Here is a 22,226-nt window from a genome sequence, read left to right as displayed (position 1 = left end):
CGTTTCAACCATGTTGCTCTTATTTATCCATCCATTTTCTGAACCGCTTAGTCCCCACGGGGGTCGCGGGCGTGCTGGAGCCTATCCCAGCCGTCATCGGGCAGTAGGCGGGGGACACCCTTTATTTATTATTTATTCATTGCTCGTATTTGTTCATTCTTTGTGCCTTCTTGTTTTTACTTTTTGTATTGTTTACTTGAATGTTTTGTTTGTCCATGGACCATCCATCCATCCATTTTCTGAACCGCTTAGTCCCCACGGGGGTTGCGGGCGTGCTGGAGCTTATCCCAGCCGTCAACGGGCAGTAGGCGGGGGACACCCTGAACCAGTTGCCAGCCAATCGCAGGGCACACAGAGACAAACAACCATCCGCACTCGCACTCACACCTAGGGACAATTTGGAGTGCTCAATCGGCCTACCAAGCATGTTTTTGGGATGTGGGAGGAAACCGGAGTGCCCGGAGAAAACCCACGCGGGCCCGGGGAGAACATGCAAACTCCACACAGGGAGGGCCGGAGGTGGAATCGAACCCGCACCCTCCTAACTGTGAGGCGGACGTGCTACCCAATGCACCACCGAGCCGCCTTGTCCATGGACCAATATAATATAATATACAGTGGAGCCTCGGTTTTCGAACACAATCCGTTCCAGAAGGCTGTTCGAGAAGTGATTCCGAATCATATTTTCCCATTACAAATAATGGAAAAACAATTAATCCATACTTATGAATTTTTACGGCCTCCGGCCTCCAGGGGGCGCTCTAGCAGGAAGCAAGAGCGAGACAGGCGAAGAAGAGATAATGCGCCGAAGAAGACGTGCTAGTTTTTGTTTACATTTCGCGCATCACGCAGAACGCGATCAAGTCGGACATTAATGAAAGGAAGCCTTTATACACAAACCGTCATCATGGGGGACAAAAGAAATGCATATGATGCCGCTTTTAAGACAAAGGCAGTCGATGTTGATGACATTATCTTGTGTCTACTCTGGAGCGTACTTATGGATTTTTACGGCTTCCGGTCTCCAGGGGGCGCTCTAGCAGGAAGCAAGAGCGAGACAGACAAAGAAGAGATAATGCGCCGAAGAAGACGTGATCGTCTCGCGCACCACACACACACCCGCATTCACACAAAGACAGGAAGCTTTTATACACAAACCGTCATTATGGGGGACAAAAGAAATGCATACGATGCTGCTTTTAAGCTATACGTGTCGCTCGCTAGTTTAATGTAATTTGGCGCTTTGTGCATGAATAAGATTAGCATGAACAGACCCTCTTCGCACTCGAAGAAATGCATAAAACCGACGACGAAAGAGAGACTGAGAAAGTGTGAGGCGAAGGATATCTAATGCTATTCCAATTGGACACTAAGGAGGAAGACTTTGATGGTTTCAGTGCACAGGAGGAAGATGAAGACGGCTCTTTTTTTACTTTTACTGGTATGTTTTTTTTTTAACCAGCCCTGTTAGTGCTGTGCTACCGTGTTGCTCCTGTGTTGCTGCTGTGTTACCGCCGTCTCTCAGTGACTTTGCTGTGTTACTTCCGTGTTGCTGTGGTATTACTGCCGCGTCACAGGCAGTGTTTGGAAAGAAATGTTAAGGTATGTTATTAAAGCTTTAAAAAAAACTTTTTGTGTCCAGTTTTTCTTTGCTAATAACTCGCGTGCACACTTCCGCGTTGCTGCGGTACTACTGCTGCGTCACAGGCAATGTTTAGAAAGACATGTTCAAGTATGTTATTAAAATGTTAAAAAGGCTTTCTATGTACTATCTTTCTTTGTAAAAAACTCGTGTGCACGTGCGGCTTATAGTCCGGTGATGCTTATGTAAGAAAAAAACTGAAATATCCCTGAATTTTAGTTGGTGCGGTTTATAATCCGGTGCGGTTCCTTTATAATTTTTTTTAAATAGAACTATGTCTTTCCTTCATTTTATCTTCTAGCCCATTCCACATAGTTACTCCATAGGATGATATGCACCTGCTCCTGAGATTGGTGCGAGCATACCCTTTATCAAAGTTACATTTTCCTCTCAAATTATATCCCTTATCTTTTTCAATAAATAATTGTTTAATGTTCCCTGGGAGTTTTTGAGTCTTTGCTCGATACATTATCTGTGCCAGTATAAATTTGAATAAGTCCATTAGCTTTAAAGCGTTTGATTTTAAAAACAAATTATTTGTATGATCTTGAAATCCAACCTTGTGTACAATTCTCAAATATCATTTATGTACAAAATATATAATATGGGACCCAGCACTGACACCTGAGGGACTCCACGGGTAATATCTAGCTAGGCATGATGATATATGATTACCCATCTTAACAAGCTGTTGTCTATTAGTAATGTAACTTTTTTACCAGCTCAATGCTTCACCTCTCATCCCATATCTTTACAATTTATACAATAATATGTTATGGTCAATGATATCAAAAGCTTTTTCCAAATCAATGAATACTCCTACCGCATATTTCTTATTGTCAATACAGTTAGTTATTTCTTCCGTCAAATCCATTAGGGCCATACTTGTTGATCTATTTGTTCTAAATCCATATTGACTGTCAGTTAGCAAGTTGTGTATCTTAGTGAAGCTATCCAGTCTCACAATGAAAAGCTTCTCCAAGATTTTAGAGAATTGACATAATAGAGAAACAGGTCTATAATTTGTGAGAAGAGATGTTTATCTCCTGTTTTATACAGTGGAATAACCTTCGCCGTTTTCATTTTGCTTGGGAAGGTACCTATTTTAAAGGACAAATTACAGATGTAGTATATGTCAGAGGATTTACCACTCCATCAACAACTTCCTTAATTAAGGCCATATCAACATCATTCCCATCTGTAAATGTTTTATTTTTGCATGATTTTATAATATCTAAAACTTCTTTCTCATCAACTGCGCTCAAGAACATTGAACTTGGATTAATTCCAATACCATCTCCTACTGCTCTCGCCTGCTCTATCGACGGGTCACTGATACCCTCAGCCAGTTTCGGTCCTACATTCACAAAAAATGCATTCAAATCATTGACTGCATCTTCCATATTGTTTATGGTCTTGTCATTATCCATGAAGTGTTCAAGGTACTTCGTGTTAGCAGCTCCTTTCTAGATAATACTGTTTAAAACCTCCCATATCCCTATCCTTACTATTGTTTCTATTTTTCTCTATTAACTTGCTGTAGTATTCCTTCTTGCACCTCCTCATAATTTGCGTTAGCTTTTTTTTATATCTTTTGTACCTAATTTCTGTCTCTATGCTTTATAAATTCTCAATACATAGAATTTTTCTTTTTACTGGCATTTTGTAGACCTTTTGTGATCCATGGGGACTCTATACTTATGGTTCCTATTGCATTGCTTTAGTGGGCAGTTTTTATCATACAATGACATAAATCTTTCTAGGAATATATCATATGATATGTCTACATTACACTCATTAGACACACAATTCCAGTGTTCCGTCAATAGATCTGCTCTGAAAGCACTCAGGGATTCTGATGTTCTCACCCTCCTGTAAACTTTACTTCCATCCTTTACATTATTACAATCACGGTCATAAACCACAAAAACAGACAAATGGTCACTTATATCATTCAGTAATAACCCACTAATGATATTGTTTTCCAAGCTATTCGTGAATATGTTATCAATGAGAGTGGCACAATGTGATGTTACTCTGCTTGGCTTGGTGATCATGGGAAAGATACTCATACTAAACAATGTATCATAGAACTCGTCAGTCTGTTTATGTTTGTTGGGATTCAGAAGATGTATATTGAGATCACCACAGATGAAGTTCAATTTCTGATTTGTATTAGCAAATAATCCCTCCACAATGTCCTTAAAAATGTCAATGCTGGAGCCAGGAGCAATTACGTTTCTTTTTTTACCCATATCGATTTCTATGGTAATACATTCCATCACATCAGCAATAGTCATATTTTCGATCACCTTGAAGTTGAGATTCTGGTCTACAAACATGGCCACTCCCCCTCCCTTTTTTTCCATCCTACTCTTGTACTTGAGTTCATAACCTTTTAACTCAAAATCTGCACCCTTCTCGGAGTTAATCCAAGTCTCAGAAATAGCTACAATATTGAATTGCTTCTTAAAATGGTATAAGTACTCCTTAATATGTTGAAAGTTGGCGTAAAGGCTTCTGCTATTAAAAAGGATAATTGACAGTCCTTGATTTACATTGATTTTGGCATTAAATTGGTCATCTGAATAATAACCACAATTGCTATTTACATTCTTAAAGAAGTTGCAATCAGGTTCAATGTTATATTCAAATCCATGCATGTTATGTTCAGTGAGTTCAACTATATCAGAAGAGTCTAATGCCATTTCGGTCCACAGTCATTTCCACAGGTAGCCAGTCCATAAGTAGACAGCATCTTGTGTAGTTGTTGTCTGATTGTCACTGATACTTGTTCAATTCTTCTATACTTCTGATGACCATTCCTCTGGATTCCTCTGGTTCAGCTTTATATAGACTTTGCAGTTTGCTGTCCATATGGATTGGATCTTTCTGTCCTTTCGTAAAAAGCGAGCTTTCTTGGAGATATCCGCATTCTTTTTGGTGGAGTGCTCATTCAGGTAAATGTCGGATCCTCTCAGCATTTTCTTTTGTTTTAACAGTGCCGTTTTATGTCTTTGGTTTGCAAATCTCAGTATTACGGCAGGTTTGTCGCTCGTCCTCTGCAGTAGTGGGTGACAGGCCTCTATGCTACGCCCGTCCAGTTCTATGCCCTTGGACAGGAAAAAGGCTGTCACCTGTTGCTCTGCGCTGGTTAAGTCAGCCTGGTTGGTCTCATCGAAACCCGCCACCGCCCGGGCAAATGACCAGGGTTTAATCTCAAGTCCAGTGACAATTATGTCCTTCATTCTTGTGTACTGCTCGAGGTCCGACACTCGATTTTCCAAATGTGCAATTGTTTTCTCCTTCTCATTGAGTTGTAGTCGTAGCGTTTTAACTTCTTCTACCAAGTTGAGAATTGTTATCTGCTGTACTCTGACGGCCTCCATCTCCGCAGTCAGAAAATCGAGCGCTTCCTTACGCTCTTTTCCACTTTCATCGGCATGGTAAAAAGGTGGTAAAAAGAGTGTCCAACAGAGTTTCAACATTGGATCGGAGGCGCCGTGATGGCAGCACGGACAGGCTAGGCGGAAAATACTGCTCCAAGCGTATTTTCCTTTCACTCCTTGGTTTTGTTAATTCCACTCCACGTTCGTTTCTTTCACTCTTGAAATCTGCTGTGTGGCGAGCGTTAGCTGCGTTTGTGGAGAAAATCAACTTTCCCAACACTGTTAAGAGGAGAATGTTGTTTTTATGTTCCAAAAATGTTGAATACATGCTTTTATGATTTCAAAAACGTGTAAATAATCGTGATTTCAATATTGAACAAAATAATTGTGATTTGGATTTTCACCCATAATCGAGCACCCCTAAAACAAACACGCACACACACACACACACGCACGCACGCACGGACACACACACACACAAACAAAAACACACACACACACGTCAAACTTCAGCTGGGACGACTTGCTGAACAGCGTTTTAGCTGCCTCCGCCATTATGTGAATTCACGCTGGAACGCACGAGACTGCTGCGGGGCCTGCGGCAGAAAAATAACTCCAGTGCACACCCTGGTTGTATTAATATTTTCGTATTATGAATCCATTAAGTAAAATTTTAATGATATCGATTTTTACCCAGCCCTAATATATATAACCACCTACCAACAACAACTCCAGGCGGCTCTCAGTGCGTACCTGCCCAAGCAGTATCCAAATGATGCTGAAGAACACTGGGACAGGCTTTCCTCTACCATCATGGACTCCAGCAAAAGCATTCTTTGGCCAGAAAAAGTGGAAACGTCAGGACTGATACGATGAAAATGACATTGAAATCCAACACCTCATAGACATCAAGCGGCAAACTTTTATCACCTGGCAAAATAACATCAAATGAAAGGTTAAAAGAGCAGTCCAGTCCACTATGTCATCTCCTTTTCCCATTGATTGGTCAGCCGCCTTTGCCTTAACGGATAGGAAGCTGAAGAACCTTTGCTGGACAAGGAAGGCTCTGGAGATCCAGCAGCTTGCTGACTCTGGAGACACCAGAGGAGTCTTCGAAGCCACAAGAGCGGTATACGGCCCCAGCTACCGTTCCATAACGCCCCTTTGCTCCATGGATGGGCTCACGCTGCTGAAAGAAAAGGGAGCAATAACAAACAGGTGGAAAGAGCATTCCGAGGAACTTCTGAACAGGGACACCACTCCGGAGATGGAGGCCCTTGAAAAACTCCCTCAACAGCCCATAATTGAGAAGATGGAAGAACCACCCAGCCTGGAAGAGGCGCAGAGGCAATTAGGAAGATGAAGAGCAACAAGGCGGCCAGCCCTGATGGCATCCCAGCAGAAGTCCTGAAGGAAGGAGGACCCGATCTCCCCAGACACATCTGTGCCCTGCTTCTCAAAATATGGGAAAAAGAGAAAATCCCTGCACAACTTAGGGATCCCTTACTTGTCCCCATCTTTAAGAAGGGAGACAGGGCAAACTGCGGGAACTACCGTGGCATTTCTCTTCTGTCCACCACAGGCAAAGCCCTAGCTCGGATTTTGGCCAACAGACTCACACCCCTGGCAGAAAACATACTTCCCGAGCCTCAAAGTGGTTTCCGCCCAAACAGAGGCACCACAGACATGATTTTCATTGCTCGTCAACTCCCCAAAAAGTCAGGGAACAAAATTTACCACTACACATGGCCTTTATAGACCTCACCAAAGCCTTCGACTCGGTGAACCGTCAAGCACTCTGGCTGGTTCTGGCAAAGATTGGCTGCCCAGAGAAGTACATCCGGGTACTGAGACTGCTACATGACAATATGTCAGCTACAGTCCTCAGTGGCAGTGGAGATGAAACAGAACACAGAGTGAAACAGGTATGTGTCATTGCTCCAACGCTGTTTTCCATCTTCATTACTGCTATTCTCTATCTCACGGGCAAACATTTTCCCCATGGAGTCTAAATTATGTACAGAACTGACGGGCAACTTTTTAACATCAACCAATTCAGGGCCAAAGGTCGAACCACCACCATATCCATCATGGAGCTGCAGTATGCGGACGACAACGCTCTTGTAACCCTCTCAGAAGAGGCCCTACAGTGCACAGTGGTTGCCTTCACGAGAGCATACAAACAGCTTGGTCTACCCATCAACATAAAAAAGACCCAAATTCTCCATCAGTCACCACCAAACAGTACTCCTGTCCCACCCCGAAACATCTCCATCGACAACACCAGACTGGAAAATGTGGACCACTTCCCATATCTGGGCAGCCTCTTATCATCAAAAGCCAACGTTGATGAAGAGAGAAACCACCGCCTCAGCTGTGCCAGTGGGGCTTTCTCAAGGCTAAGGAAGAGAGTCTTTGAGAACCGCGACCTTCTGGCGAGGACCAAAGTCCTGGTCTACAAAGCTGTCATGCTGCCCAGTCTTCTGTAAGGGTCAGAGGCCTGGACCACATACAACGGGCACTTAAAAGTACTGGAGCTATACCATCAGAGATGCCTCCGAAAAATCCTCAGGATCAGTTGGGAGGATCGACGCACTAACAGCAGCGTCCTGAAGGAGGCTGATATCCCTACCATCACCGCCACCATTGCTCAACACCAGCTCAGATGGACTGGTCATGTTGTCCACATGCCTGATCTCTGCCTTCCAACACAAGTTCTCTACTCCCAGCTTGTTGAAGGAAAACGTGCCCCAGGAGGCCAGAAGATGAGGTATAAGGATAACATCAAAATAAACATGAAATGGTTCCACATAGACCTTAAAACTTGGGAAGATATGGCAAAAAAATAGGTTGACATGGAGATCATGTGACATGTGCACCCCCAGGAACTTGGTGCAGCTCACCCTCTCCATCATCGACGGTGCTGTGGTGGAGAGGGTGAGCTGCACCAAGTTCCTGGGGGTGCACATCAGTGAGGACCTCTCCTGGTCCGCAAACACCTCGTCACTGGCAAAGACAGCTCAGCGCCGCCTGTACTTCCTGCGGAAGCTCAGGCGTGCATGTGCTCCTCAGGCAGTCCTGTCTACATTCTACCGTGGCACCATTGAGAGCGTCCTCACCAGTTGCATCGCTGTCTGGGGTGGTAACTGCACTGAACAGAACTTGAAGGCCCTGCAGCGCATAGTGAATACGGCTGGTAAGATTATTGGTGCTTCGCTCCCCTCCCTGAAGGACATTTACACCTCCCATCTCGCCCGCAAGGCAACCTCGATTGCCAGAGATGTGAGTGACCCGGCTCACTCTTTGTTTGACCTTCTGCCCTCTGGGAAGAGGTACAGGAGCCTGCGCTCCCGCACCACCAGACTCGCCAACAGCTTCTTTCTCCAGGCTGTTAGGGCCCTGAACTCGCTACCCCCTTCTGCGTAGCGTGCGGCACTGTTGCGCTATTTTCGGGAATGTCTGCTGTACGCACACTTGCTCCTTTTTTTTCTGCTCCTCTTATTTATTTATTTATTGTTGTGTTATTTATTAATTATTTATTCAGCACGCTTTTGTTATACTTGTTTACTTGTTTGTCTGTTGTGAGCCATGTCTTGTCACCGTGGGATAGGGGGGAACGAAATTTCGGTTTCTTTGTGTGTCTTTGGCATGTGGAGAAATTGACAATAAAGCTGACTTTGACTTTGACTTTGAAACCTTTTCCGTGAGGATGCTGCACTTTATAATGACGACCTCCACCATACTACAGAAGACAAGCGCAGACTCAGAATGGAGAGACCATCCACCAAACAGGCCCAACCCAAACCCACCACCACTACTTTCACCTGCTTACACTGCACAAGAACAATCGGGTCCAGGATCGGCCTCCACGCTCATCTGAAGACCCACAAGACCAAGACGGAGGACAGTCATACTAGACAACGAGCGTGTATATATATATATATATATATATATATATATATATATATATATATATATATATATATATATATATATTTACGTATGGGTTTGACTGTATATATTGACGGTTCTCGAACAAATCGGAATTCGAACAAAAAATTCGAGATTTTTTTGCTGCGGTTGTGGAACAAAATTCGGAGGTCGAACCTCGCGAGATGAGCCGAAAGGACCCGAGAAAACCTGACCGCGGGGCCCGGATGCCGACTGACTCCGTTCATTATTGTATTTTCGTTACTTTGAGGATTGTATTAACCCCTAATCATGCCTCCAAAGAAAGAAAGCAAGTGGGAGCAGTAAAGCCATCCGAAAACACAAAGACGCTCTTAAAGCAATGCAACAGTGAGCCCCCGGCATGCTGCGGTTGCGCGATCAGATCAAATTAAGCTCCCTGCGCACTGGGGTCCACTTAAATTTTTGAAAGTACATCAGTACTTTACATTTTTTTTCTTAATTTCAGCGACGGCTCTGTCACAATAATCCGACCAGCGCTGTGCGTGTTCGGCGGTGCGCCGCAGTTGTGCAATCGGACAAAAATGAGCAAATGAAAAAATGCTTAAAAAAGGCGTTTTGTTAGTCTGGGAACGGATAAAAATTTTTTCCATTATTTGTAATGGGAAAAATTTATTTAGAATTCGATCGATTCACTTCTCGAACTGCCTTCTGGAACGGATTGTGGTCGAAAACCGAGGTTTGACTGTATATATATATATATATATATATATATATATATATATATATATATATATATAATATATATATATATACACAGTCATGCTGCCCACTCTTCTGTATGGGTCAGAGGCCTGGACCACATACAACGGGCACTTAAAAGTACTGGAGCTATACCATCAGAGATGCCTCCGAAAAATTATATATATATACACTACCGTTCAAAGGTTTGGGGTCACCCAAACAATTTTGTGTTTTCCATGAAAAGTCACACTTATTCACCACCAAACGTTGTGAAATGAATAGAAAATAGAGTCAAGACATTGACAAGGTTAGAAATAACGATTTGGATTTGAAATAAGATTTTTTTTACATCAAACTTTGCTTTCGTCAAAGAATCCTCCATTTGCAGCAATTACGGCATTGCAGACCTTTGGCATTCTAGCTGTTAATTTGTTGAGGTAATCTGGAGAAATTGCACCCCACGCTTCCAGAAGCAGCTCCCACAAGTTGGATTGGTTGGATGGGCACTTCTTGCGTACCATACGGTCAAGCTGCTCCCACAACAGCTCAATGGGGTTCAGATCTGGAGCGTCACATTTGTGGGGTCAATTAAACGCTCAAAATGGCCAGAAAAAGAGAACTTTCATCTGAAACTCGACAGTCTATTCTTGTTCTTAGAAATGAAGGCCATTCCATGCGAGAAATTGCTAAGAAATTGAAGATTTCCTACAACGGTGCGTACTACTCCCTTCAGAGGACAGCACAAACAGGCTCTAACCAAAGTCGAAAAAGAAGTGGGAGGCCGCGTTGCACAACTGAGCAAGAAGATAAGTACATTAGAGTCTCTAGTTTGAGAAACAGACGCCTCATAGGTCCCCAACTGGCATCTTCATTAACTAGTACCCGCAAAACACCAGTGTCAACATCTACAGTGAAGAGGCGGCTGCGGGATTCTGGGCTTCAGGGCAGAGTGGCAAAGAAAAAGCCATATCTGAGACTGGCCAACAAAAGAAAAAGATTAAGATGGGCAAAAGAACACAGACATTGGACAGAGGAAGACTGGAAAAAAGTGTTGTGGACGGATGAATCCAACTTTGAGGTGTTTGGATCACAAAGAAGAACGTTTGTGAAACGCAGAAAAAATGAAAAGATGCTGGAAGAATGCCTGACGCCATCTGTTAAGCATGGAGGAGGTAATGTGATGGTCTGGGGTTGCTTTGGTGCTGGTAAGGTGGGAGATTTGTACAGGGTAAAAGGGATTCTGAATCAGGAAGGCTATCACTCCATTTTGCAACGCCATGCCATAGCCAGTGGACAGCGTTTGATTGGAGCCAATTTCAGCCTACAAACAGGACAATGACCCCAAACACACCTCCAAATTGTGTGAGAACTATTTAGAGCAGAAGCAGGCAGCTGGTATTCTGTCGGTAATGGAGTGGCCAGCGCAGTCACCAGATCTGAACCCCATTGAGCTGTTGTGGGAGCAGCTTGACGGTATGGTACGCAAGAAGTGCCCATCCAACCAATCCAACTTGTGGGAGCTGCTTCTGGAAGCGTGGGATGCAATTTCTCCAGATTACCTCAACAAATTAACAGCTAGAATGCCAAAGGTCTGCAATGCCGTAATTGCTGCAAATGGAGGATTCTTTGACAAAAGCAAAATTTGATGTAAAAAAAATCTTATTTCAAATACAAATCATTATTTCTAACCTTGTCAATGTCTTGACTCTATTTTCTATTCATTTCACAACGTTTAGTGGTGAATAAGTGTGACTTTTCATGGAAAACACAAAATTGTTTGGGTGACCCCAAACTTTTGAACGGTAGTGTATATATATATATATATATATATATATATATATATATATATATATATATATATATATTGCACACACACACATAGTAAGGAATGAGTTTGAGCTCCGCCGTCTGATCCATATCAGGTGTTTTCTAATTGTCAGTGTGCTTCTGTCCATGACTTATATCATTGGTGCTGTCATATCAGGTGCGTCACAGGTGTTGAGTGGCTATGGTGGTGCAGCCGACAGAATAGAAATGTTTGTTAATTTGTTGTCAATTGTCAGAGTTGGATACAATGATGATTTCACACTAACCTCTGTTCCTGTCTCACTTCTCCGTTTCTACCTGTTTCTTTGTTTCCCTTTTCTCTTTCCTTGTTCACTCTTCCATCTTCATTTTTTCTTTCACTCACTGTTTCCATATTTCCTCCTCACAACACAATTCATAACTGATCTGACTCTGTTATCTCCTTTTTCTGTAACTTACCGCAATTTTCAGACTATAAGTCGCCGTTTTTTCATAGTTTGGGTGGGGGGGGGGGGCGACTTATACTGAGGAGCGACATATGTGAATTTTTTCACAAATTTTCAAAATAATAATAATAAAAAAGTTAAACTGCGATAAACGAACCGCGATGTAGCAAGGGATTACTGTAATTTGAATTTCAAGTGACGTCAGTGGCGCGGCGCAGCGGTTGTTTACATAAAGGACAAAGATTCGATCACGGGATGACGAAGATGACGAAGGGCCCCACGTACTACTGGCATCATTAGCGGCTTTGTTTGTAAGTGACGCGGAGGACGAAGAGTTTGAAGGATTTAAGGATTTGGAGTGACACAGAAGGTTTGAAAAACTATTATGGCTTTTACGCACGCCCGGGCCTACTCCACAGAGCTCTCTTTCACCTCCGTGGATGGAAGTCGGGGGCCGGCGCTTGGCCGGGTGGCTGTCCGGGGATGGTGGATGGGGCTCGGACATGGCTTTTACGCACGCCCGGTCCTATTCTATGGAGCTCTCTTCCACCTCCGTGGCTGGAAGTGCCACCTCCTGGGATGGAAGTCCACGCCGCCACACACCTGGAAGTCCACGCCGGTGCTTGGGGCCGTGTGGTGGTGAACTATTTATGTTATAGTTATTTGATATATTTTATTTCGTGTAGCAACTTGTATATGTTTTTATCGTTACAGTTCAGTACTTGTTGGCTCATTGAACTCTTTTTTTGTTAAATAAAGAGACTTTTACCAAACGCTCGTCTTTCCTTGTACTTTGTTAACGCTATAATATAGTTATATACTAGATCTGTGGAAAGACGACGAGGCTGACGTCAGGGCGTACGCGCGGCGTAGTTGACAAAGGACGAGGAATTTGATCGATGGATTTAATGATTTGGAGTGACACAGATGGTTTGATAATATTTTTGTTTATATGATAGTTATGTGATATATACTTTATATATCGTTATATGGGTCTGTGGAATATTTAGAATATTTAGACGTCAGCGGCGCGGCGCATACGCGGCATCGTTTCCATAAAGGACGATCGATGGGTTTAATGAATTGGAGTGACACAGATGGTTTTATAAACGTGTTATTTATGTAATAGTTATTTGAATAACTCTGAATGTTACGTCAGCTTTTCATTTGTGTTTATGTCACGTTAGCATACCTATCATTTTGCCTGTTGTTGCTCGTTCATGTCTGTTCTTGGTGTTGGATTTTGTCAAATAAATTTTCCCCAAAATGCGACTTGTACTCTGGAGCGACTTATATATGGTTTTTTTCACCTTATTGTGCATTTTATGGCTAATGCGACCCGTATTTCCGGAGCGACTTTTAGTCCGAAAAATAGGGTACTATTTCTCTTATGCAACTCAAGCCATTCTTTTTGCAACATTTCCTTTTCTCTGTTTTTCGTCTTTAGATTACCCAAGCCTTGATCCTTGAGACAAAATGTCTGCGAACCTCTACTCCACAGTAGTCAAACAATTCATAGTCAAACAATTCACAGAGGGCTAAGTTAGATCGAGCGAGGGTTTGGAGCAGTGGTTCTTAACCTTGTTGGAGGCACCGAACCCCACCAGTTTCATATGCGCATTCACCGAACCCCTCTGTAGTGAAGACATTATTTTTTTCAAATTCAAGACATCAATGTTTATTACTGGTGCACAAAATGAGCAGTGCATGAACATCACCTTGTTCAAAGGACAAAACCAACACAATGCATGAACTCAAAACAAGTTGCATACTTGCAAATCAGTGTGACTTCTGCTGTTGCCTTTGCGAGACCAGTACATATATGCGTCGTCATGAATTTAAACAAGCCCGTGATGCTCTGCAGGCCTTTTCACACTGTTGAGGGATCAGGATTAGCAGCGAGGTGTCTCCCCAGGCTTTCCCCATAACACTTCTTGGCTTTCCGAATCTCTTGGTTCAGTGTGTTCCTGTTCTGCCTGAACATGTACCGGTCCCCACACCTGTAGGCCTCCTCCTTGGCTTTGCGCAGCATCCTGAGGTTTGGTGTAAACCAAGGTTTGTTGTTGTACGCACAGAAGGTCTTAGTCTGCACACACAAATCCTCACAAAAGCTAATGTATGATGTCACAGGTTGCCTGTGAGTTCATGCAGGTCTGAAGCTGCAGCTTCAAAAACACACCAATCGGTGCAGTCAAAGCAGGCCTGGAGGTCCTGCTTTGACTCGACTGTCCATTTCCTCACAGTCCTCACCACAGGCTTAGAAGTTTTTAATTTCTGCCTGTAGGTTGGGATCAGATGAACTAGACAGTGGTCCGAGAGTCCTAAAGCTGCACAGGGCACAGAGCGGTATGCGTCTTATATTCCGGTGTAGCAGTGGTCCAGTGTCTGTCTCCCTCTGGTGGGACACGTTATGTGCTGTCTGTATTTGGGGAGTTCGTGTGCAAGGTTCGCTCTGTTAAAAACACCCAGAACAATGATCAGTGAGTTTGGTAATTTTTTCTCCATGTCTGTTACCTGGTCAGCCAGCAGCTGCGTGGCTTCGAACGCACATGCGTGTGGTGGAATGTATGCAGCCGCTCTTTCAACACTGTGACATCAGTACACCAACCTTCATCAATATAGAAACATAGACCACCTCCCTTTGATTTTCCCGTGAGCTCCCTGTTGTGATCTGCACGTAGTAGTAGCTGAAACCCAGTTAGATCTACGGCATGGTGGGGGATGCATCCATCAAGCCACATTTTGACGAAGCAGTTTAAGGCAGTTATTTAAGATTTGTGAAAACATCTTGCCGGCAAATGCTAACAAGAATATTTCATGATAGTTACCACATTCGGATTGATCTTTTTTATTTGTAAATGGTCATGATGTCAGCAGTTTTAAAATTGGATGGCACACTTTCATTGGTCCAGATGTTAAATAGGAGCTCATGAAGCTTCTGTTGGATCAAGTGGCCTTCTAGTTTGTAGACATCGCTGTTGTTTTTCATGGCTTTGATTCCATATTTGACTTGATGGTGTCTGAGCAAGAGAATCTCAAATCATTTACAGTAGAAAACACCTTTGGTCTTCAGTTTTTTTGTGTTTTGAAATATCATCCTATTGGGAACCTTTCCATTTCCCTCGAGCATTTGACTATCCTTCTTTTCCACACTTTACAGAAAAACACAATCTACTCATCATGTTGAAGCCAGGGGAATTTACAAAACCAGAGTTTTAATTTTTTTCAATTTTCAATATAAGTTACCAAATGTCTCAATTAAATATTTTTTTTCCCCCTGCCACTCACCCGGCTTTGTTTTTTCAATAGGGGAGTACAATATTGTTTTGCATGAATGAAGGAAAATGACATCGTTTTTTTGGGTGCAGAAACAGACCCAATATTCACACATTCTTGCTAACTCTCTAATGTGCTGCATCATAGACATCATTATTTGAATGAAATCTTTATTTACAGTTATACAGTTATACAGTTATACGTATTTGTAATTAAGTGTTTTTGGATGTTGTTTATTTGTAGGATGGTGTCTTACAAATGGAGAAGAGGTTTGCTTTAAGTCCATCGTAAACTCCTGCAATGATTGTGTCAGATCTGGGCCATACTGCGCTTGGTGTCAACAACTGGTATGTTTTAAGCACAGTCTGTGATTTTACCATTTGATCTTTCGAACTTTTACATAAGTTGAATTTAATATTATTTCTGAATATATTTAATTGAATTTATTTAGTTGATTTTCTTCCCTATTAAAACAAACAAAAACAGTCTCTTCCAGAATTGATCACTCAATTAGCCTATTTCTCAACTCTCCAGTAATAACTTTGTTTTTAAGCAAGGAAACACTGGCCATGCTGGTCTTGGTTGATGTTTGGATGATGGAGAAGGTTATTTACCAGTTGAAGCCAACAACCTGCCTTTTCAATCCTACCTTAACCTTTTTTCAGACTTCTTGGCAGAGGATGTCCTAGACATTTAAGGTGTTCTTTCTGGTGCCTTTCCATCAGATAATGTCAAATATTTAAAAAAAAAAAAAAAAAAAAAAATCTAAAACGTTTGATAGGTTATGTGACAGTTCTGTCTGAGGTTCAAACTCACATGTCTACAATTGGGTTGGGAATCAAATGCACAAACTGCTGAGCACAAACGGCCTTGCCTGATTGTCAAGTTACATGGGGTAGGATGGTAAAAAATGGTGCGTGAATGTGTATTGGATTTGGCCCAGACGAATTGGCTAAGATGAAATTCCAAATTTCAAAGCTTGACATGGAAGACCTGAAGAAGGGGGCCTGAGTAAGGGTTACTTAATAGTTAGTTCTTCAAAATTAACTATTATTAAATTGGTAAAGGGGAGTTTGTTGGTTGAACCAGTCAACCTCCATTCCCATTCCAAATTTCACCAGAAGATGGTGCCAAAGTCAGATTGACCTAACACAGTAAATTAATAGTTTAAAAAGTCATTGATTAGATGAAGACTTGTTCTGAAACACAGCAACACACGATTTTGGATTATTGTATATTATAAAATATTATATTAAATATTGAATAATATTTTATATTATTTTGTTTTTCTATAATATACTTTGAAACTGTTTGGATATTTTAATTTGCTAACGAGAGAAGCCCATGCTCATCGTTAGGTGATGAGAATGAGACATGTTAATCACAGTTACAGTAAGCTGTAATATACTTTATTTTATTCTGCTTTAACATATTATATACTTAGGAGCAACTTGAGCAGCATCATAGCACTGATGTTTCATTTACACATGAATGTATTAGTCAAGTCAAGTCAAGTTTATTTGTATAGCCCTAGATCACAAGCAGTCTCAAAGGGCTTCACATAGACAAACAAACGGGTGGGTGGAGGGGGGGTGGGGAGAGGGAGCGAAAACAAACTCCAGCTGAATGGGCCACGACAGGTTAATTAAAGGTCATGTCACAGAAATGTGTCTTTAAACGTGTCTTGAATGTTTCTAGTGAGGTAGCAGTTCTAATATCCATTGGTAGGGCATTCCAAAGCTCTGGAGCCCGAATAGAAAATGCTCTAGACCAGGGGTGTCCAAACATTTTCAGCTCGCGAGCTACTTTTGAAATGACCAAGTCACAAAGATTTACCCACTAAAAAAATAATTAATTTTATATTTTGACCTAGAGGTAACCAGCTTGTCAAAATACGTTTTGAAGCTGCTTAAGTATTGTAATCTGCTAAAAAGGAGAACCCACGATCATAGTTATGATTATGTGTTAAATTGAGTATTGTGAAAGTATGTGTTATTATTGTCACGATGTTTAATCAATATCAAACATGTATGTAATATTGATATTAACAGCTCTAGTGTGGGTGCACGCTAGTGTAAATGAACAAGTTCACACGGTCTTAACATCCATCCATCCATCCATCCATCCATCCATCCATCCATCCATCCATCCATCCATCCATCCATCCATCCATCCATCCATCTTCTTCCGCTTATCCGGGTTGGGTCGCGGGGGCAGCAGCTTCAGGACGGACTCCCAGACTTCCCTCTCCCCAGCCACTTCATCCAGCTCATCCCGGGGGATCCCAAGGCGTTCCCAGGCCAGCTCAAAGACATAGTTTCTCAAGCACGTCCTGGGTCGTCCCTGGGGTCTCCTATCGGTGGGACATGCTCGGAACACCTCCCCAGGGAGGCGTCCAGGAGGCATCCTGATGAGATGCCCGAGCCACCTCATCTGGCTCCTCTCAACGTGGAGGAGTAGTGACTCTATTCCGAGTCTCTCCCGGATGACCGAGCTTCTCACCCTATCTCTAAGGGAGAGCCCGGACATCCTGCGGAGAAAACTCATTTCGGCCGCTTGTATCCGGGATCTCGTTCTTTCGGTCACGACCCATAGCTCGTGACCATAGGTGAGGGTAGGAGCGTAAATCGACCGGTAAATCGAGATTGCCTTTTGGCTCAGCTCTCTCTCTCCACGACGGACCGGTACAGAGTCCGCATTACTGCCGACGTTGCACCGATCCACCTGTCGATCTCGCACTCCATCCTCCCCTCACTCGTGAACAAGACCCCAAGATACTTAAACTCCTCCACTTGGGGCAGGATCTCATCCCCGATCTGGAGAGGGCATTCCACCCTTTTCCGATCGAGGACCATGGCCTCAGATTTGGAGGTGCTGACCCTCATCCTGACCGCTTCACACTCGGTTGCAAACCGCCCCAGTGAGAGCTGGAGATCACGGCTTAAAGGACCCAACAGCACCACGTAGGATTTATTTAATCCCACCCCATCCAATTTAAAACTAAACATTTTTAGTTACCTGTAACAAAGTTGTTACTTTACATTTTAGAGTACGTTTATTTTCACATGTACAGAAAAGAAGAGAAAAAAAAAAACGCAATTGAATTATTTAATTTCAATGTGATCATAACTCATAAGTATCAACATCAAAAAAACATTGTTTCAGGTTTAGATTCATATTATTCCAGAGTTTAACACCTGCAATGGAGATACAAAAGCTTTTCATTGTTAATCTGTGTTTGGGTCGAGTAAATTTACCGTCACTATTATATTAATATTATTATTATAGTAATATATATCCACACTTAAAATCCAATTTAGTAATACATGCCCACACATAATATCAGACCATCTGGGCAAAAACTTCATCAGGCATCAGTCACACAGGTGACAGAACCACTGTCGGCAAGACTTCTGACCAGCCCTGATTTACTTCTGACCACATCAAATAAACGTGTAACATTTTTTAAATTACCCCACCACCCCATTTTCTCTCCGTCATAGCGAGGGAAAACTTTGATCCACGTAAAAATTAATAGGGTGGAAAAACTAGACTGGCCAGTAGAAAAGACCTTGCTTTCTTTGTAAATATATGGCGCTTTATGAAGTGCAAAATCGTCCGCCCAGGAATATGCGTTTTTGCTGTCGCAGAATTTGTCCTTTGAGCAGCTGGTGAGTGATAACGGCATTCCTCGCTCACACATTTCTAGATACAAACCGGATCCGGTTGAAGTTGGGAAATTGAGTAAAATGTAAATAAAAACAAAATACAATGATTTGAAAATCCTTTTCAACCTATATTTAATTGAATACACTACAAAGACAACATATTTAATGCTCAAACTCATAAACTTTATTTTATTTTTCAAATAATAATTAACTTAGAATTTCATGGCTGCAACACGTGCCGTAGAAGTTGGGAAAGGGCATGTTTACCACTTCGTGACATCACCTTTCCTTTTAATAACACTCAATAAACGTTTTGGAAGAGAGCTTCTCATGTGGAATTCTTTCCCATTCTTACTTGATGAACCATTTCAGTTTTTCAACTGTCCGGGGTCTTCCCTGTCGTATTTTACGCTTCATAATGCACCACACATTTTCAATGGGAGACAGGTCTGGACTGCAAGCAGGCCAGGGGAGAACCTGGACTCTTTTACTTCGAAGCCACGCTGTTGTAACACGTGCAGAATGTGGCTTGGCATTATCTTGCTGAAACAAGCAGCGGTGTCCATGAAAAAGACGTCGCTTGGACGGCAGCATATGTTGCTCCAAAATCTGTATGTACTTTTCAGCATTTATGTTGCCTTCACAGAAATGTAGGTCACCTATGCCATGGGAACTAATGCACCCCCATACCATCACAGATGTTGGCTTTTGAACTTTGCGTTGAAAACAGTCTGGATGGTCCGCTTCCTCTTTGGTCCGGAGGACACAACGTCCAGTGTTTCCAAAAACAATTTGAAAAGTGGACTCATCAGACCACAAAACACTTTTTCATTGTGCATCAGTCCATTTTACATGAGCTCGGGCCCAGAGAACCCGGCGCCGTTTCTGGATGTTGTTCATAAACGACTTTGGCTCTGCATGGTAGAGTTTTAACCCGCACTTACTGATGTAGTGATGAACTGTATTTACTGACAGTGGTTTTCTGAAGTTTTCCTGAGCCCATTTGGTGATCTCCTTTACACACTCATGTCGGTTTTTAAGGCAGTGCCATCTGAGGGATCGAAGGTCATGGTCATTCGGTCTTGGTTTCTGGCCGTGGCGCTTACGTGCAGTGATTTCACCAGATTCTCTGAACCTTTTGATGATATTATGGACCGTAGATATTGAAAACCCTCAATTCCTTGCAATTTTGCTTTGAGAAATGTTGTTCTTAAACTGTTCAACTATCTTCTCACGCAGTTGTGGACTAAGTGGTGAACCTCGCCCCATCCTTGCTTGCGAATGACTGAGCATGTTTGGGGAGGCTCCGTTTATACCCAATTAGCCTGATCACATGTGGGATGTTCCAAATAGGTGTTTGATGAGCTTTTCTCAGCTTTCTCTGTATATTTTGCCACCTTCCCCAATTTCTACTGGAAGTGTTGCAGCCATGAAATTCGAAGTTAATTATTATTTGGCAAAAAATAATTAAGTTTATCAGTTTGAACAATAAATAGGTACTCTTTGTAGTGTATTCAATTGAATACGGGTTGAGAAGGATTTTCAAATCGTTGTATTTTTTATTTATTTACATTTTACACAATTTCCCAACTTCAACCGAATCCAGTTTGTATTTACAGGTCAAGAAATATTTTACTTTTCCATGACTTCCCCTGGATGGATGGCATGATGAGTGGCTGGAGGGGGGATCTGATTCAGAGGGCCATGGTGGGCAAATTATATAGCAGTATTCAAAAGATGGCATCTCCAACACTAGCCTGTATTGGGGAATCTTGGTGTAACAATATAGGAATGGAAATCCCTGATTTTTGGCAATCAAATGAATACATTCATAGTCTTTCTGTGTCAGACGGACTACTTCAATTTAATGTGCTCCATTGATTAGCTCTATCCAGAAGCAGGCTTCCTGAGATCTACCGAGGTGTTGACCCGACCTGTATTAAGTGCCACTCTCTGCCATATGTTATTGTCATGCCCATCTCGGTCACACTTTTGGCAATATTCTGAGTGGTTTCTGAGTAGATCTTTTGCTCAATCTGATGTCACTGTCTTCTCTGCTTTATTGAGTTGATGTCTTTTATTGTTCAACTGTTAGTCCATCACATCATTTTATGCGTATCGTAAAAACAACTCATGTCAACTCAATGTTACTTGTTAAAATACTAGAACACAATTATCTTCCTTTTTAAAAACAGTGAGATATTGCTTTTTTTTTAAACCCCACTTTCAAAATAAACATTTTTTATTGGATTATGTTGTGTGTGTATGCAATATTATGAGATATTAAGTCATGAAGGGCCAATGAGAGAAACCATAACTTCGTGGCCAGCAACTGAAATGAGTTTGACACCCTTTCTGGACAGACAAAAGCAGAGCAATTTGGTAACCCAGTGCAGAGTAGCAGTAGTAAGCTTTTACAACATACCTGCTGTGGACAAACACGCTTATTTGGTATAGAAAATACTGTACATATATACACAGCACTCGGTTAACTTAAACACATCATGCCACCTCCAGTGCAAAATTTGGACTGGAAGTGTTACATTGAGGTGACTCTTCATTTAATTTAACAAATTGACAAAGAAAAAGCGCTAGGAATTCACTGGGGAGCCAAGCGGGCGCTAGTCTGAAAAAGTTTGGGAACCACTGAACTAAGTAAATGTCTCTGAAAAAATTAAGTAGATGTTACTCAACTCCATTTACTCTCTTCCACTCTGGAGTTGCCCACGGTGAGAGGCGTCGAGCAGGTGTGGGTATACTTATTGCCCCCCGGCTGGGCGCCTGCACATTGGGGTTCACCCTGGTGAACGAGAGGGTAGCCTCCCTCCGCCTTCGGGTGGGGGGACGGGTCCTGACTGTTGTTTGTGTCTATGCACCAAACAGCAGCTCAGAGTACCCACCCTTCTTGGGGTCCCTGGAGGAAGTGCTGGAGAGCGCTCCTTCTGGGGACTCCATCGTTCTACTGGGTGACTTCAATGCTCACGTGGGCAATGACAGTGAGACCTGGAAGGGCGTGATTGGGAGGAACGGCCCCCCCGATCTGAACCCGAGCGGTGTTCTATTGTTGGACTTCTGTGCTCGACATGGATTTTCAATAATGAACACCATGTTCAAGCATAAGGGTGTCCATGTGTGCACTTGGCACCAGGACACCCTAGGCCGCAGTTCGATGATCGACTTTGTAGTCGTGTCATCAGATTTGCGGCCGCATGTTTTGGACACTCGGGTGAAGAGAGGGGCGGAGCTGTCAACTGATCACCACCTGGTGGTGGGTTGGCTCCGATGGTGGGGGAAGATGCCGATCCGACCTGGCAGACCCAAACGCTCTGTGAGGGTCTGCTGGGAA

General features: G+C 42.6%; 1 protein-coding gene across 3 annotated transcripts in view; it reads left to right on the top strand.

Moving 5' to 3' along the window:
* itgb2 (integrin, beta 2) overlaps positions 1-22,226 on the top strand; it is a 108,301-nt gene that overhangs the window by 7,297 nt on the left and 78,778 nt on the right. For all 3 annotated transcript variants that reach the window (XM_049727693.2, XM_049727694.2, XM_049727695.2), the window contains exon 3: positions 15,456-15,559. In XM_049727693.2, coding sequence (XP_049583650.1) covers positions 15,456-15,559 — 104 coding nt within the window. The remainder of the gene's footprint in view (positions 1-15,455; positions 15,560-22,226) is intronic.

The sequence above is a fragment of the Syngnathus scovelli genome, chromosome 8 (genome assembly GCF_024217435.2).
Source record: "Syngnathus scovelli strain Florida chromosome 8, RoL_Ssco_1.2, whole genome shotgun sequence".
NCBI lineage: Eukaryota > Metazoa > Chordata > Actinopteri > Syngnathiformes > Syngnathidae > Syngnathus > Syngnathus scovelli.
The sequence above is the reverse complement of the archived record's forward strand: the minus strand, read 5'-3'. Positions and strand labels throughout refer to the sequence as shown.